Source organism: Amblyomma mixtum, chromosome 3 (genome assembly GCF_055824585.1).
Source record: "Amblyomma mixtum isolate Tamu chromosome 3, ASM5582458v1, whole genome shotgun sequence".
Classification (NCBI taxonomy): Eukaryota; Metazoa; Arthropoda; class Arachnida; order Ixodida; family Ixodidae; genus Amblyomma; species Amblyomma mixtum.
Window position 1 is genome coordinate 98487991 of NC_143014.1, and position 14172 is coordinate 98502162.

Genomic DNA, 14172 nt, shown 5'->3' on the forward strand with positions numbered 1-14172 from the left:
AGTTAGAGTTTTATATTAAGTCCACTTTAATCCAGTTTGACAACCGGCGGTTCCGACAACGTCAGGGCATTTGCATCGGTTCATGTGTCGCGCCAGTTTTATGTAACATTGCATCCATTGACAACATTTTTGCACCTCTATCTGAGGACGGAACTGTCCTAAAGAGTTTTAGATATGTTGATGATTTTTTAGTAATTTTATTGACACAGGCCGCTGTGAGGAAATTTTGGAGCTATTCGGACAACATGCCAATATTAGCAGCGGTGCTGAAGCAACATCTGGCTGTGGAAAGAAGCACAAAAAGCCTCACGTAAGGTATGCCACGGGAGTGGTCTATGAGATCCCCCTTTAATGTGGCAAGGTATACGTCGGTCAAACTGGGCGCTGCGTCAACGAACGCGCTGGGGAGCATGAAAGATCGTTAGGAAACGCATCAGACTCGTTTGAAAACCTACCGGTCCATTGCCACTCTTAATTCCATCGATAAAAATTTAAAAAAAAATTGCGAACCACGACTAGGGGAGATCAAAATTCAAAATTCTAGCTCGCGAACTGGCAGAAGCCTTTTTTTTTATCAAAGAGGCGACACGTGCGTCAGCAACACTTCTATCTCCCTGCTAGCAAGTGAATATAGCTTGCTAAAAAATACGCGATAATGAGTAGTCTAATCTTCATCTGTAGGGTGTTTTCTGGTTTTCTTCTCTTTGACGATGATGATTTTGCCATATCAAAAATGCGCATATGCATTCACCTTCTTCGGGCTATATGTAAGCAACATGTGGCCTTCAATAAGCACAGTTGGAGTCAGCGCCCGTCCTATCCGTCTTTCTGTGTGGTTTGTGTTAAATTTAGAGCTGTTTTTACCTTTTGTTAGAAAATGCTCCACCAACTACCCCAGCAAGATGTACTGTTAAACCTATCTAAAGCTTTTGATGGTGTTAAGCATGCGGCAGTACTCATGGCCCTCAGTAATCTGAATGTCCGGAAGATGACATACAACTGCCAGAGCCTGCCTGAAGGGCATGACATCTGAAATACAATTCGGCTCCATGAAATCTAACCCCTTCCATCTAGGCGAAACAGATACCCCACAAGGCGCAGTCCTGTCGCCGCTGCTTTTCAACGTGACCCTAATTCTACTGGCCCATAAGCTCGGAGAAATTCCCAACCGAGAATATTCTCTGCAAGTAGACGATAATACTCTATGGACAGCTGCAGGAAATTATGGCCAAATTGCAGAGACATCAAACCCCGACAGATGTCTTCCGATTTGTCATGCCAAGAGCATTAGCTTAACCTGCTCCCCGAGTAAATCGTAACTCTTGGTCCTTCGTGAAAAAACCCGAGACTCAAGCCCATCTAAAGTGATAATCACCCTCAATGACGCCCATACCCGAAGTCCAAACCATCAGGGTACTAGGAACGCTCCTACAGAACAGCACATGGGAAAAATAACTATAGAAGCAAGCGACAACAGCACGGCTCTCCTCATCCGCAGAATGACTAAAAACACAGAGGAATAAGCTAGGGAGGCGGACACACGGCGACTAGTGCAGGCCTTCGTTCTGAGCCCTCTAAGAGCTATGAGTCCGCGCCGCATATAAAACAGCACCCCCCCCCCCTCCCCCCAACCTTCCCAAAAATACCCCTACCGAAAAACTGCTCCATCTTGGGGTACAACACAGTCGATGAACTGGCTGAGGCGCATCGGGAAATACGGCAGCTCATGAATGTGCCCAAGGATTCGTCAACCGGCCATGCACAGAGCGAGCGGTGGGTGGTTCGGGAGGGAGCGCATGGTAACCTACCATGAAATCACTTTCCACTATCCAACCATCGACTCAAACGCTCACCCTTTCTTTTTGTTATAAAATCGTTTTAAATACCTGTTATACCATGAAGCATGGCTGTTGGAGAACACACGCCGAAGAGAGATATTCATCGTCTTATTCCTCTTCGGCGTGTGCGCTCCAATAGCCATGCTCCATATGGTATAACAGGTATTTAAAACGATTTTATAAGAAAAAGAAAGGGTGAGTGTTTGAGTCGATGGTTGGATAGTGGAAAGTGATTTCATGGTAGGTTACCATGCACTCTGTTGGCGCTGCCACCAGTTGTTGGCGAAGAGGGGTCGGTTCTGGGTCGTTTCTAGCTCGCTGCTGCTGCTCGCTTGACGGAACCGTGGTCAAGCTTCGACACCCGTTCCCACCACCACCAGGACAGGAGTGCCGCCAAGTCAAAGAGTTAAGTGATGGGAGGAAGATTACAAGTGGGTTTATTTACATTACATCATGGTTTGAAGTGAGACTGAAGTGAAGTTGAAGTGAGGCTAGTGAGGCTTGAAGAGAGGCTCAAAATGAGACAAGTGAGGGTCTAGTTTTGGTCCTGCACTCCAACCGGGCAAACTCCGTAATTGAAGCCAGCTGTCACCTGGGTCCTCTCCGTGCGTGCGGTCCATGGCGGCAGGCCCGAAAGTAATCACACTCAAGTTGCTCGCAGCCATACACAGCAGAAGCAGGCGTGCTGGCGGCCACCCGGCGAGACTTGCTGACGTCGATATTAATAACTCCCTCCCGAACCAGTGGCACTGCTCGCTCTGTGCATGGCCGGTTGACGATTTCTCGGGCACATTCATGAACTGCCGTATTTCCCGATGCGCCTCAGCCAGTTCATCGACTGTGTTGTGTACCCCAAGATGGAGCAGTTTTAAAGGGTCCCTGAAAAGGGTGTTGGAGGTTGGCTATAAAATGCATGTATTATGTAGAGTACAGGCCACCGAGCGTTCATGCCGCGTACGAGACCTCAAAAGCGAGATGATAATTTAGAATACAATTTTAAGAACGCGGTGCCGAGCTTTCGCCCGAATCCGCGCGCATTGCGTCATGTAGCACTCTTTACATCAGCAGCGGAATGCCATCATTGGTTCGCCGAGCCAGCGCCGTCGACGCCAAACCAGTTTAGAAGTTGTTGGCTCCGCCCCCTGGGGAATTCGCACGCGCGTCGGCGGAGGGGCCGAGTGCGTGGAGCCGGCGGAACGACATTTCAGCGTGCAAAAAGCGACGAGAGGGAAAGGCGCATAAAAAAAATTTGCTGGAGGATATTTGTGACGCTGCGTCCGTTAGCATCCTAGGCATATCGCATCTTTGTTGAGACCCCCTTTCACAGCTCCTTTATGATATTATTTCGGTACATGCATCAGTTTGTTTCTACTGAGCGCTCGAGATAACCTGACAAGGAAATATCTATAAAGGGGCCCAGTTATTAAGGGCTGCAAAATGAGCTTTGTTATAGTCGCAATCCGTAAGCAAACGCACATCGCTTCGTAAGGAAAGGGGCCCCGCGGGGGTGGCGGGGTATTCCTGTTTTTGCAGCTCGACAAGCTCTCCCCAACTGATTGGACTAAATGAAGTTGCATTAGGAGGGAGCCCGTCTCCTCGTTCTGGTTTTCTTGCTTCATACGTGTCGCTCGAAGTTCCATTGCCCGTGGTTCCATATACTATAGTAGGATACAACTTATAAAGCAGTTGCTAACACTGGGCCGCGGTCCGCGGCGTCTTGTATTACTCCGCTGGCCAATCGCAACTGTAAACGAAATCAATTTTTTAATGCTTGACTATATCAAACAATTCACGTATCAAAACTGTAGAGCTCATAACTTTTTTCTTGTGCTAAGCTTCTTGTTTACGTAACAAGAAACGTTTCAGCCACAGACTATTTTTTCGTCGTGGAGGAATTCTGCGCGCGGTGGATCCGACTATAAGCAGGTTAGAATAAATGGGCCCCCTTCTCTGGCTGTCGCAGGTGAGGCCCTGGGCTGCAGCCCCCTTATCACCCCCCCCCCCCCCTCCTTTAATCTAGCGCTGCTCGGTCCTATCACCAACACTCCAATATTGCAATGACTGGCCTACCAACTGGCAGGTATAGAAGGACTCAACCACACAATATACGTGGACGACCTCACTCTCTGGGTTACCAGAGGCAGTGACAGGCACACATCGAAAGTACCCTCCAAAGAGCGATCGACGAACTCGTACCTAAAGCAAGTTGGACTGAAATGCTCTGCCGAGAAATCGGAAGCGCTCTTCCTCGGCCTACAAAAGAGAAAGCCCCATGAACATGGGATAACGCTAATGGTAAACGAGGACAAAATACCCTCGGTAGACATGAGTGAGTGCTGGGTCTTAGGATACAATCAAACGGTAAGAACACCGAAACGATACAAAAACTCGAATCAAGTGTAGGCCAGACGTGTAGGCTACTCAAAAGAATAGCAAACAAACACGCGAGAATGAAGGAGACGAACCTCTTGAGACTAGACCAATCGTTCAAATCAGTATAAACACATCGTGGCACCATACCTATGGCTAGCCAAAGCAGAAAAGAACAAGATCGATCGAAATCCTAACCAGGAAAGGCGTCAAAACCGCCCTGGGCCTCCCCTCGTACACATCCACCCAGAACATTCTGAACATTCGGAATTTCAAGTACACTATGGACGAGCTCATTGAGGCTGCCAGAGTAGCGCAACAGCAACGACTCCTACGCAGCCGATCTGAGCTAGAGATACTAGAAAAGTTAGGCTTCGAACCTCGAGCGAGGCTCAAACACTCTGAGGATATCCCAACAGACATAAGGAACAAAATCAGAATACCAGCACTTCCAAGTAACATGCACCCGGTACACCATGAGGGTAGACGAAAGGACAGAGCGAAAGGAGGGCAAAAAGTTGGGCAAGTTGGTAAACATTCATGATGGGTTCCAAAGCGCGACAAGACGGAGACGAAAGGAAAAGCGCTTGTCGTGTGTTCTTTTCCTTTCGTCTCCGTCTTGTCGCGCTTTGGAACCCATCATGGACAGAGCGAAAACTCTATAGAAAAAAAAAAACAAAAAAAACTAGCCAACAGAGGACGTGGTTTACACGGACGCGGCGGAATACGAACGCATACTGGGTCTTGTAGCTCTAGCAACCAGGAAGGGCGGGGACTCTCGTGCTGCAGCATCCGACAGAGGGACGCAACAGTGGCTGAGGAGGTAGCCATTGCGCTGGTCCTAACTCAACATAATGTCAGGGTGATTATAACCGATTCGAAATCGGCTATCCGAAACTACGACGCAGGCAGGGTATCTGCCGAAGCAGTCAAAATTCTGGCTGCTGGCCCGACACCGGCAGATATAGCTAATTAACCTAATCTGCGCTCCGTCCCACGAGGGCCAACGAGGAAATGAGATAGCACATGCATTGGCCCGAGGACTCACACAACGGGATCCCAGTGTGGTCTCGTCGAGCAGAGAGCCCCTTCAGACGGACGAGGAGCTGAACACGTACCAAGATATTCTTAGTCATTACAGATTAGGAACCTCAAGTACGAAAAGGCCTCAGCAAAAAGGAAGAGGTCGTATGGAGAAAGTTACAGGCGGGGGTTTTTCCAAACCCAACAGCAGTAAACAGATGGCATCCGGCGATCCACGACCCGAGGTGTAAACACTGCAATCGAATTGCAGACATGACCCAAACGATGTGGACATGCCCTAGCTACAACGAACCAGACAGGAATATAGAGTCTTGGGACACCAGAAAGAAGAAGACCAAAAGAAAGCCATCCATATGGCCCTGGACACCGCTGAATCCCAAGGGATCCCGGCCTGCTGAAAGGGGAAGATGACAGCGGTCAAGGCTCAAGTCTTCATCGCCCTCCGACTCCTTGACGGGTGCAAATAAAGATTTCATCATCATCATTGGCAAATACAAGAAGAGAACAAATGGCGGGTTCGCCCGCTTGGCTTTTTAAACAGTGATCTTGTCTGTGAACAGCCCCGAACCTCCGAGTCAAATGAAAAAAGGTTGCATAAACGCGCAATAAACTTTGCCTTACGTCTAGATTTTTAATCAGTAATTTTTAACTACCCGCGATGTTTAAATATTAAAACATGTTCAAAGTCGTAGCAACCCAGCAAACCAAAAACCTCTCAGAGACGTCTAGCTAGACGTCTCTGAGAGGTTTTTGGTTTGCTGGGAATGACATTTCCTTTTTTTAATGAGCACGATTTCGTGGGTTGAATTATGGCCTCATTGGGCGCGTTTCTATGGTGACGAAAATAAAAGAGCCTAGGTAGTACGCTTTTGTAGACCTCATGTCCTCTAAACCAATATGCTCTTCCCTATGGCGTTTCTCGTAGCGTAGAGAGGTGGTTTTGGGAGGCGAAGGCAGACAGTCAAATATCATCTTGGAACACACAGCTGCCCGTCGATAGTCGAACGAAGGCCCTTCTTCAGCGCTTCTTATGAGATTTCAATTGTGCAGTTGTAAGCAGCAACACAAAAAAGAGCAGATGGGAAGCGCCCTCTGACAGATCTGACGGCGTGTGCTGCTGATAGCTGAAACAGCCAAGTCAGCGGTGCCGTGTACGTTTAGCGCACTCGTGCAATGAGCCATGAGTCAGTTGTTAGAAAGCTCCAATAAGAACGCCGCTTAGTGCAGCCCACTGCTCGATTTTAAAGATTTATATATTCAACTTTTGCATTGTTCATTGTGGCAAGGCGTGCGCGTTCGAAATTATTTGGGCACAGCACAGCGAGTGACGCTGATTAAAGTCGTTCTACAAATAAGCTGAGCTTTCCCTCAATCTGCGTGGGCAAAAGAAAAAAAGTAATATCAGTGGTTTATTAATAAAACCGCTGGAAAGATTTTAGCTCCAGGATTCTTTCATTTCCGAGATATTTCAGGGAACAGTCGAAAACAAATCGTCATTACTTGCATTTTTTCTCGTGTGAGGAACATGAACATAGCAGATGCGCAAAATAATGTAAGCGTCGCGTAATCTTTTGCTCAATAAACACCACGGCCCTATTTCATCTGTGTCGTTGCCAGAACACCCTAAATGTATTTCACCCTACAATAATAAATCAAAAGCCGTACGCAGCCCCTCTTTGTAAAGGCCCGAGCCCGGCCCAGGTCTTCCAAGCCCAGGCCCTGCCCATCCGGCGAAACAGCACATTTCCCACCCCGGCCCGCGCTTTCGGGCCGGCCCGAGCCCGAGAAGTGCTCTAATATCTACTCCCTGGTGTATCCCTGATGAAAAAGGGATCCCCTTTTTCTCATTACTGCACCATATATGCAGAATTCTGATGAGTAATGGCAAAAATCTCTTCGAAACGGTCCTTCGCCAAACTGCTCTGGGGTGAAACGCTGGGAACACGTCTGAAACCACAATGGTCCCGTTTTCTCGTTTCTCTTAGCCCCTTGTTTTCATGCAGACGGTTGAGTTTCACTCTGGATGGTGTTGACTGGACTTAGACTGATGATATGATGCGACGACGTCTTGCTGATTAGTAGTTAGTTGCCTTATTCGAGTACAAATTTTTCTAAAACGGCAGTTTTGTCTTCGAAACGGGTTGCCGCAGCATTGCCCTTAAAGGGGCTCCCAATAAAGTTGCGGTATGCCTAGGATGTTAAAGGATACCGCTTCACAAACATCCTACAGCAAGAATTTTCTAAATGCGTTTTGTGGAAGCTGAGTTATCTCCAGTCAAAATTTGAATTTACGCGTCTTCGCGCCTTTTTCTCCTCTCGTCACTTCTTGCACGCCGACCCCACCCACTCGGTCCCTCCGCCGGCTGCCGATGCGCGGCTAGCCAATACCTCCTAAAAAGACTAGGAGGTATTGGGCTAGCGCGGCCCCGGCTACCCCGGCCGCGTATGGGAGCTGCGTGACGTCAGAAAGACGCGTCACGGCGAACCAATGGCAGCCGTTCGCTAGTGACGCAAAGAGCGCGGCATGACGCGTTGCGCGAGGCGCGGCAGCGCTAATTTTTTAAATTATATTGTAAATGATCGGTTCGCTTTTGAGGTCCAGTACGCAGCATGAACACATGCGCAAGTGCACATGCGCGAGTGACGTCGCAGCTGCGCCGCTCACCTCCGACCGAGAGACCATCGAGATGGCCGCATGTTACTTTACGGATCACCGGGCCGTCTTTCTGGCAGTCAATAAAGCTGAATAACACGTGCCGCCTTGACCACGTCTCGTCTTTAATGTCTAACACGTAGCCACGACGATAAGCAAAACTAGACGTAACCAGGGATATACCACAATTTTTTTATTCTCCAACGCGAGGAGGCGACGTCAGAAATGAAACTGACCGGACTGTAGTTCACCGGTAACCAATCATGGCGTCCCTTTTGCCGCGCGCTCCTCAAAGGTGGAAGGCTACACTAAGCACTTGCTTTTTTTTTTTTTTGAGCAGTATAGCGGCGATTTGGACAACCACGTGGGATGGTTGATTGGTTCATTGGGGTTTAACGTCCCAAAGCGACTCAGGCTATGAGGGACGCCGCAGTGAAGCGCTCTGGAAATTTCGACCACGCACAGAACACGGGCCTCTAGAATTTCGCCTGCGTCGCAATTCAACCGCCGCGGCTGGGGTCGAACCCGCGTCTTTCGGGTCAGCAGCCGAGCGCCGTAACCACTGAACCGCCGCGGCGGCTGGAATGGTCGGTTCAGTTGCGAGACGTCGTCTGAGAAGCCCGGGACATCAGCGCGTGCTCGCATGTGCTTCAACGTGCGCATGATTTGTAAATGATGAGAGTGGTTTTATTTGGTGCTCTATAATATTTGCAACATACTGCCAAGATATTTTACCAAATGCGCCAACAAATAATTGATTATGAAGTTGCCCTCCTCTCACCCATAGAACCCATTCACTAGCAACCAAAAAAAAAGGCAGAAAGTCCCAGCTAAATGTAACCAAGCTTTTAAAAAACCCGGGGTGTCCTAGCCGTTCGAAACCAAATGAGGGTTGTTTAGAGTCGCGTGACCAAGTCTGCAGTATTTTTTTCGGTCTTCAAGGTTGACTAATTAGTTAATTACGCAATTAATTAATAATTACGCAAAGTAGTTTTTTTACCGGCCTTTAACCATAACCCGCACAATAAGAAAAAGCTTCCACATGACAACTGTGCCACTTCAACGTCCCAAGACGCGCCTTAAAGAATAAAATCCATTTTTTCTGAAGTCCTCTCCTCGATGAGATTTTGGGTGCACATTGGGGCAGAGAAGTGAGCGAGCAGCTGGTCACGTGACAACTTTCTTTTAGGGCCAATAAATGAAGCTACGTAAATAATAACTTGACGCAAACAGCACTACCAGCGGTTTTTCGAGGTGATCTAAAACTTTTGCATTGACACTTTCTTCCTGAAGTTAATAATTAAAAAGTTAGCTAATTAGACTTCACTCATTAATTAACTTTGAAGAGCGAAAAAAATACTCAAGACTAGGCCACGCGACTATGAACAACTCTGAGTTGGTTTCACTGGACTAGGACACTTCGCCTTTTTTAAAAAGTTTGGTTACATTTAGCTGGGACACCCGGTATATACATAAAGAACTCGTTCTAAGTGTAGCATGCAGCACGTCCCACGTCTACCTCCACTTTACGTCCTCACGCAAATGCTTTCTCTCGTGGCACAGCAGTCATATTGCCTAACTTGAAAGACCACGGAAAGTGCACCGCATTATATATGCAGCTGAAAATTGCAAGAATGTTTGCTAAGAACATGTGCAACGTTTTGTATACTTTAATTTTTTTTGTAATAAATTTCTGCCTGAGTGCAGCGGCTTTTTTTTTTTTCCCTCGTACATTTTTGTAACCAGCACATTCAACCAATAAATTTAAAGAAGTTTTGCACACACAACTCTACCCTCCTTTCGTTCGGAAGTATAATCAATAAGTTAGTTTGATGTATTACAATGCGCTGTGCATTTAGCACTTCTGGAAGAAATAATTTTTATTCTAACACACTCAAAATTGGTCATTTTTTGCAGTAAGGAAAGGAAAGCATTTACTTCCATTTCTTGTGCTTGTGTGGCATGGGTATGAGAGCCTGCCGACATGAGGACTTTCATGATTTACTATGCGTGTTTGATGAACCATGAGCACGAAAATTTGATGAAGTGGTGAGAATATAAATTCGATGGTCACAAGAAATATTACCTGGTGGGTAACAGTCATGATGACAAACAAACAAAAAAATGCGCTTGACCAAAGATTGGGACTGAAGTTTAGAAAAATGGTTTGACTAAGCACCCAGAATATATTTCATAACTTCACTGAACTTTTCTTGGTCAGCACCCAATCGCTTTTTGTCAAAGCTGAAAGGTCTTCCTTCCATGTTCTGATTATGGCATAAATCAGTATGAATGGCAGTGCACATCTACAATTCAACTAAATTCAGTCTTAGTGAATTTCCAAGCATACAGAAATCATTGGCACATGTGTGCATGGGTTCGTCTAAACCCTTCCGCCTGAGGTTCACTGCTGCACTAATTACATTCGTGGGGCTATCAGAAGCTCTTTTAAGAGGCTGGAATGGCCAGCCCTCCTCGGCCTGTCCCGGGACCGAGCTCAAAGAAGTGAGTTCTGGGTGACTCAGCTGCTAAGAACACAGCTGAAACTGCCCACAGACAGCCATCCCTGTAAAATGAAGAATGTCATTTTTATCGCCATGCTACCAGTGCATGAAAAACAAGTAACCATGTCTCCATTCCATATGTTCAATGCAAGAAAAATGTGATTTTGCTTGCTAACAGCATAAATATTATCATTTAGACCAGCAAGATAGAAGCATATTGCATCCACTTTCTACCATATCAGCTACAGGTAAACAGTGCAAATTCGCAAGGAAAGTGCACCACAGGCAAGATGCTGGCCGCAAGTCGCAGATGAATGAAGTCTCAGATGTGCCCTTACAGATGCATGGAAATGCGAGGCACATCGTACTGATTGGGAATAAGAGGTTTATGGGATGGTAGGCACAGCCCCAGCAGCAGAAGTGAGGGCAGAAGGATTTAACCTTCAGATGCAACATTGTGTAGGGCCACCATCATGCAGCTTGCATGCACGCCCATGTTAACAATGCCAAACAGCACTTGGCTGATGAGAAAAATGAATGCAATGCACTTCTTGTGCCTTCATTCAACAGCAGCTAATTACCGAATTCCGTTTCTGAACTGTTTTATCAAAGTGATTCAGAAAAATCTTTTTCTCTGCTCTACTTGGAGTTCATGATGTTGAATTTTTATGGCACAAGGGCATCTGCGGCCAAAGAGCGCCATGGCACAGGGTTTTTTCTTCTGCTCAAGGTGGGGCCAGAGACCCATTTCCCAAGCATCTCACCCTGAAGAATCCGAGCACCGGGCAGGGGAAAGCTTGTGTACCCACTGCATCACCAGTGGGTACCCGGCGGCACTGGGGGTCAAACCCCGCACCTCCCACTTACGAGTCGGATGCTCAAACGACTAGGCCATCGCTGTGGTTCTCTAAGAGTTCAGTTCCAAGAGTGAGGAAAATTCCAGCTGCTCGTTCAGCATCGGCTGAAATAAAAATAATGGTTCAATTCTGACTTTTAGTTCTGTTTCCGTTTGCCACCCTCCACAAAATGGTACCAAAAAGGTCGAAAAAAATTCCAAATTCCATCATATAATGAAGACCCTTTCAGTTAAGCCCCAATTCAGAAAAAAACTAAGGAAGAAGCTGTACAGTACAGGCCTACCTCAAGGTTTTGCTTTCAATCATTTTAAATACACCAAGATGCTCTCTACACCAGGCGTGCAGCCTCCACCAATCAACTGAGATAGGCTGTAAAAAGACGAAGATGCAGAGAGCCACAAACATTCAAGCAAGCAATCAAAAACAAGCACAATCACAGATGCACCAGAGAAGGCAGTGCCTAGGTGTTTCAGTGAACAATGTATAATAAAAAAAAACGGCAAAAGGACAAAAACAGCTTCACAAAAAGCTAATAGGTGCTTCTTTAATGTTGTCATGAGAGGCAAACCACCCACAAATGTATGTGCCATCTGGCAAGTATGCATCTTTACTGAATGCAACACATCAGCAAGGACAAGTCACGTACTCCCAATCAAATGTGACTGCAGTGAGCAAGACTGCACTGGGAGGAGTTGCCTAACAACAAAGACCAACATTAGTTACGTTGCACAAGGCTATACAGCTTGCATTTTTTCATCACAGTTTCTTGAATTTTTATCAGTGGCCAAAAAATGCCGGCTGTTCTGTGATTACAATGGTTCTAGATGGCATTATTGCCTGAAGCATGGTTCACAATTTATCATTGGTCACGTAGAAGGTGAAACTGGAGAAACTAAAAACAACCTTCGAAACATTTTCTCTCAAAACATCATATCTTGATTTAAATTCCAACACACCATTTCCCTGCCTATATGAACATATGATTTGAAAGACAAATTTGCTCAGCAGGGAAGGGTTTAGTCAAACTGAATGTACAATCGCTATAAATATATGAACAGGATTGGCAAGTAACAAAATTTCATAACAAACATTGTGTCCTGCACAGTTGACGTGAACAGGAACAGTTTACACCCACAAAAGTAGGCCGAAGCATTTGAAGGCTCCATGGCATACCATACAGAGAGCAAAATTAATAGTACTCAGTTCATTTTCAGGCTCTTCAGGTAAATTGAAGAAAAAATACACACTGCATGAGCCGCAAACCATTATTGACATAACATATGCACACAGTAAGCAACTAATTGCACTGCAGTGTACACACAATCCTAAATTGGTAACACACAAAATCAAAACAAGTCTGGGTTGCATGTAAGCACTAAGCTTTGGGCGCTTGTCAACACAGCACTCAAGCAATTCCATATGGTCATTGTTGTGCACAACTCCTAAAAGAATGAAAACAGACGTCCAAAAACAACCATAACACACATTTAGTGTACAAAACCCAAAATATTTGCAAAGTTAATGCTTATGACTCTCTGTACACATTTCATTTAAAATGAGCTGATGAAGATGCGAGTTGTGAGAAATTCAAATACAGCTTGCCAGGATGTGTGGGCAAGCTTTCTTTTCAATATGATGACGTCCTTGCTCATGACTAACACACAGAATGCACCAAGATGACAGCGTCCAATGCCCAGGCAGATGTGTGAAAATGCCAGTAGACAACTCCATGATGCATGATCTCATCAGTCACAAATAGATGAAGTTGAATCTGAAAAAAAAAAAAAAAACCTAAGTATTTTGCTACAAATAAATACAGGTCTGCGAGTATGCACTAATTTTTGACATGTTTTACCGGACTAAGCAAAAATCAAAACAATTTGAAAAAAAAAAACTTATTCCATGATAAACCATTCCACTTGTACCAAACAAAAGCTCTCTAGCGAGCAAGAAAGCAGCATATGTGTTACTGAAGGTGGTGATGCTCAAAAGTTTGTGAAATGCAATTTCCCAATTTACCAATATTAGTGAAAAAAAAATTAATTTCATCGATGGCTTGGTACACAGCCTAGGAATAAATGTAATGCAGCTAAATTCCAAGGGTGGAAATTACGCAGAGCACCATTAAAGGTGCACTGAAGAGGAATCTGACCTCGTCTTTTTACAGGGGGAACTTCATCTACACGTTTGGAGCATCCTTAGAAACTTTGAATTATGGTCGTGTGCGGCCAATTTCCGTAATTTAAATCAGATTAAACGTCCCAGCTCCCGTCCTTTTTCGAATTCGCCGCAGACGGTAGGAGGAATCAATCAACCACTCAGCCAATCCCATGGTGGCTTGCTGCTCTGCCATCGGCGGAGTGATACATAGCGATTGGCAAGAGTCCACGCGTATTTTTATTTCCGTGGGCCTAATTTGCAGCTATGTAGCCTCTGACCGGATCTATTTATGCACGGAAACCTAGAAAACAGAAATAAAAGCAAAAGCGAAGCTGCCATGCGACTGCCTGAAAGGCACTCCACGCGTTAGTTGACTCCTCCTACTGTCTGCGGAGAGTTCAAATAAAGGCGGGAGCCAGGACGTTTAATCCGATTTAAATTAGGGAAATCGGCCACACAGGACAATAATTCGAAGTTTCTAAGATTGCTCGCAACGTGTAGATCGAGTTCCCGCGGTGAAAAGACGAGTTCATATTCCTCTTCAGTGCACCTTTAAATCTCAAGCCTCTGTAATGTACCCTGGATGCAAAAAAAAACTAAATTACTTTACCAAAGTAACATTCCATAAACTACTGATGACAGGTGCATTTTTTTTTTTTTTTGCCATATGAGCAATGATACACCACAGAGCAAGAAGAACAGAGGAGGCTGTTCAAAGGTTTGCAGGATTAAGACTTGGCACATTC

At 45.8% G+C, this 14172-nt stretch overlaps 1 protein-coding gene across 3 annotated transcripts in view; it reads right to left on the reverse strand.

The window, feature by feature from the left end:
- Positions 1 to 11784: 11784 nt before the first annotated feature.
- Positions 11785 to 14172, reverse strand: part of Cpsf5 (cleavage and polyadenylation specificity factor subunit 5) — a 45753-nt gene continuing 43365 nt past the window's right edge. For all 3 annotated transcript variants that reach the window (XM_089580352.1, XM_089580353.1, XM_089580351.1), the window contains one exon: positions 11785 to 13037. In XM_089580352.1, the coding sequence (XP_089436478.1) occupies positions 13016 to 13037 (22 nt within the window). In that variant the 3' untranslated portion in view covers positions 11785 to 13015. The remainder of the gene's footprint in view (positions 13038 to 14172) is intronic.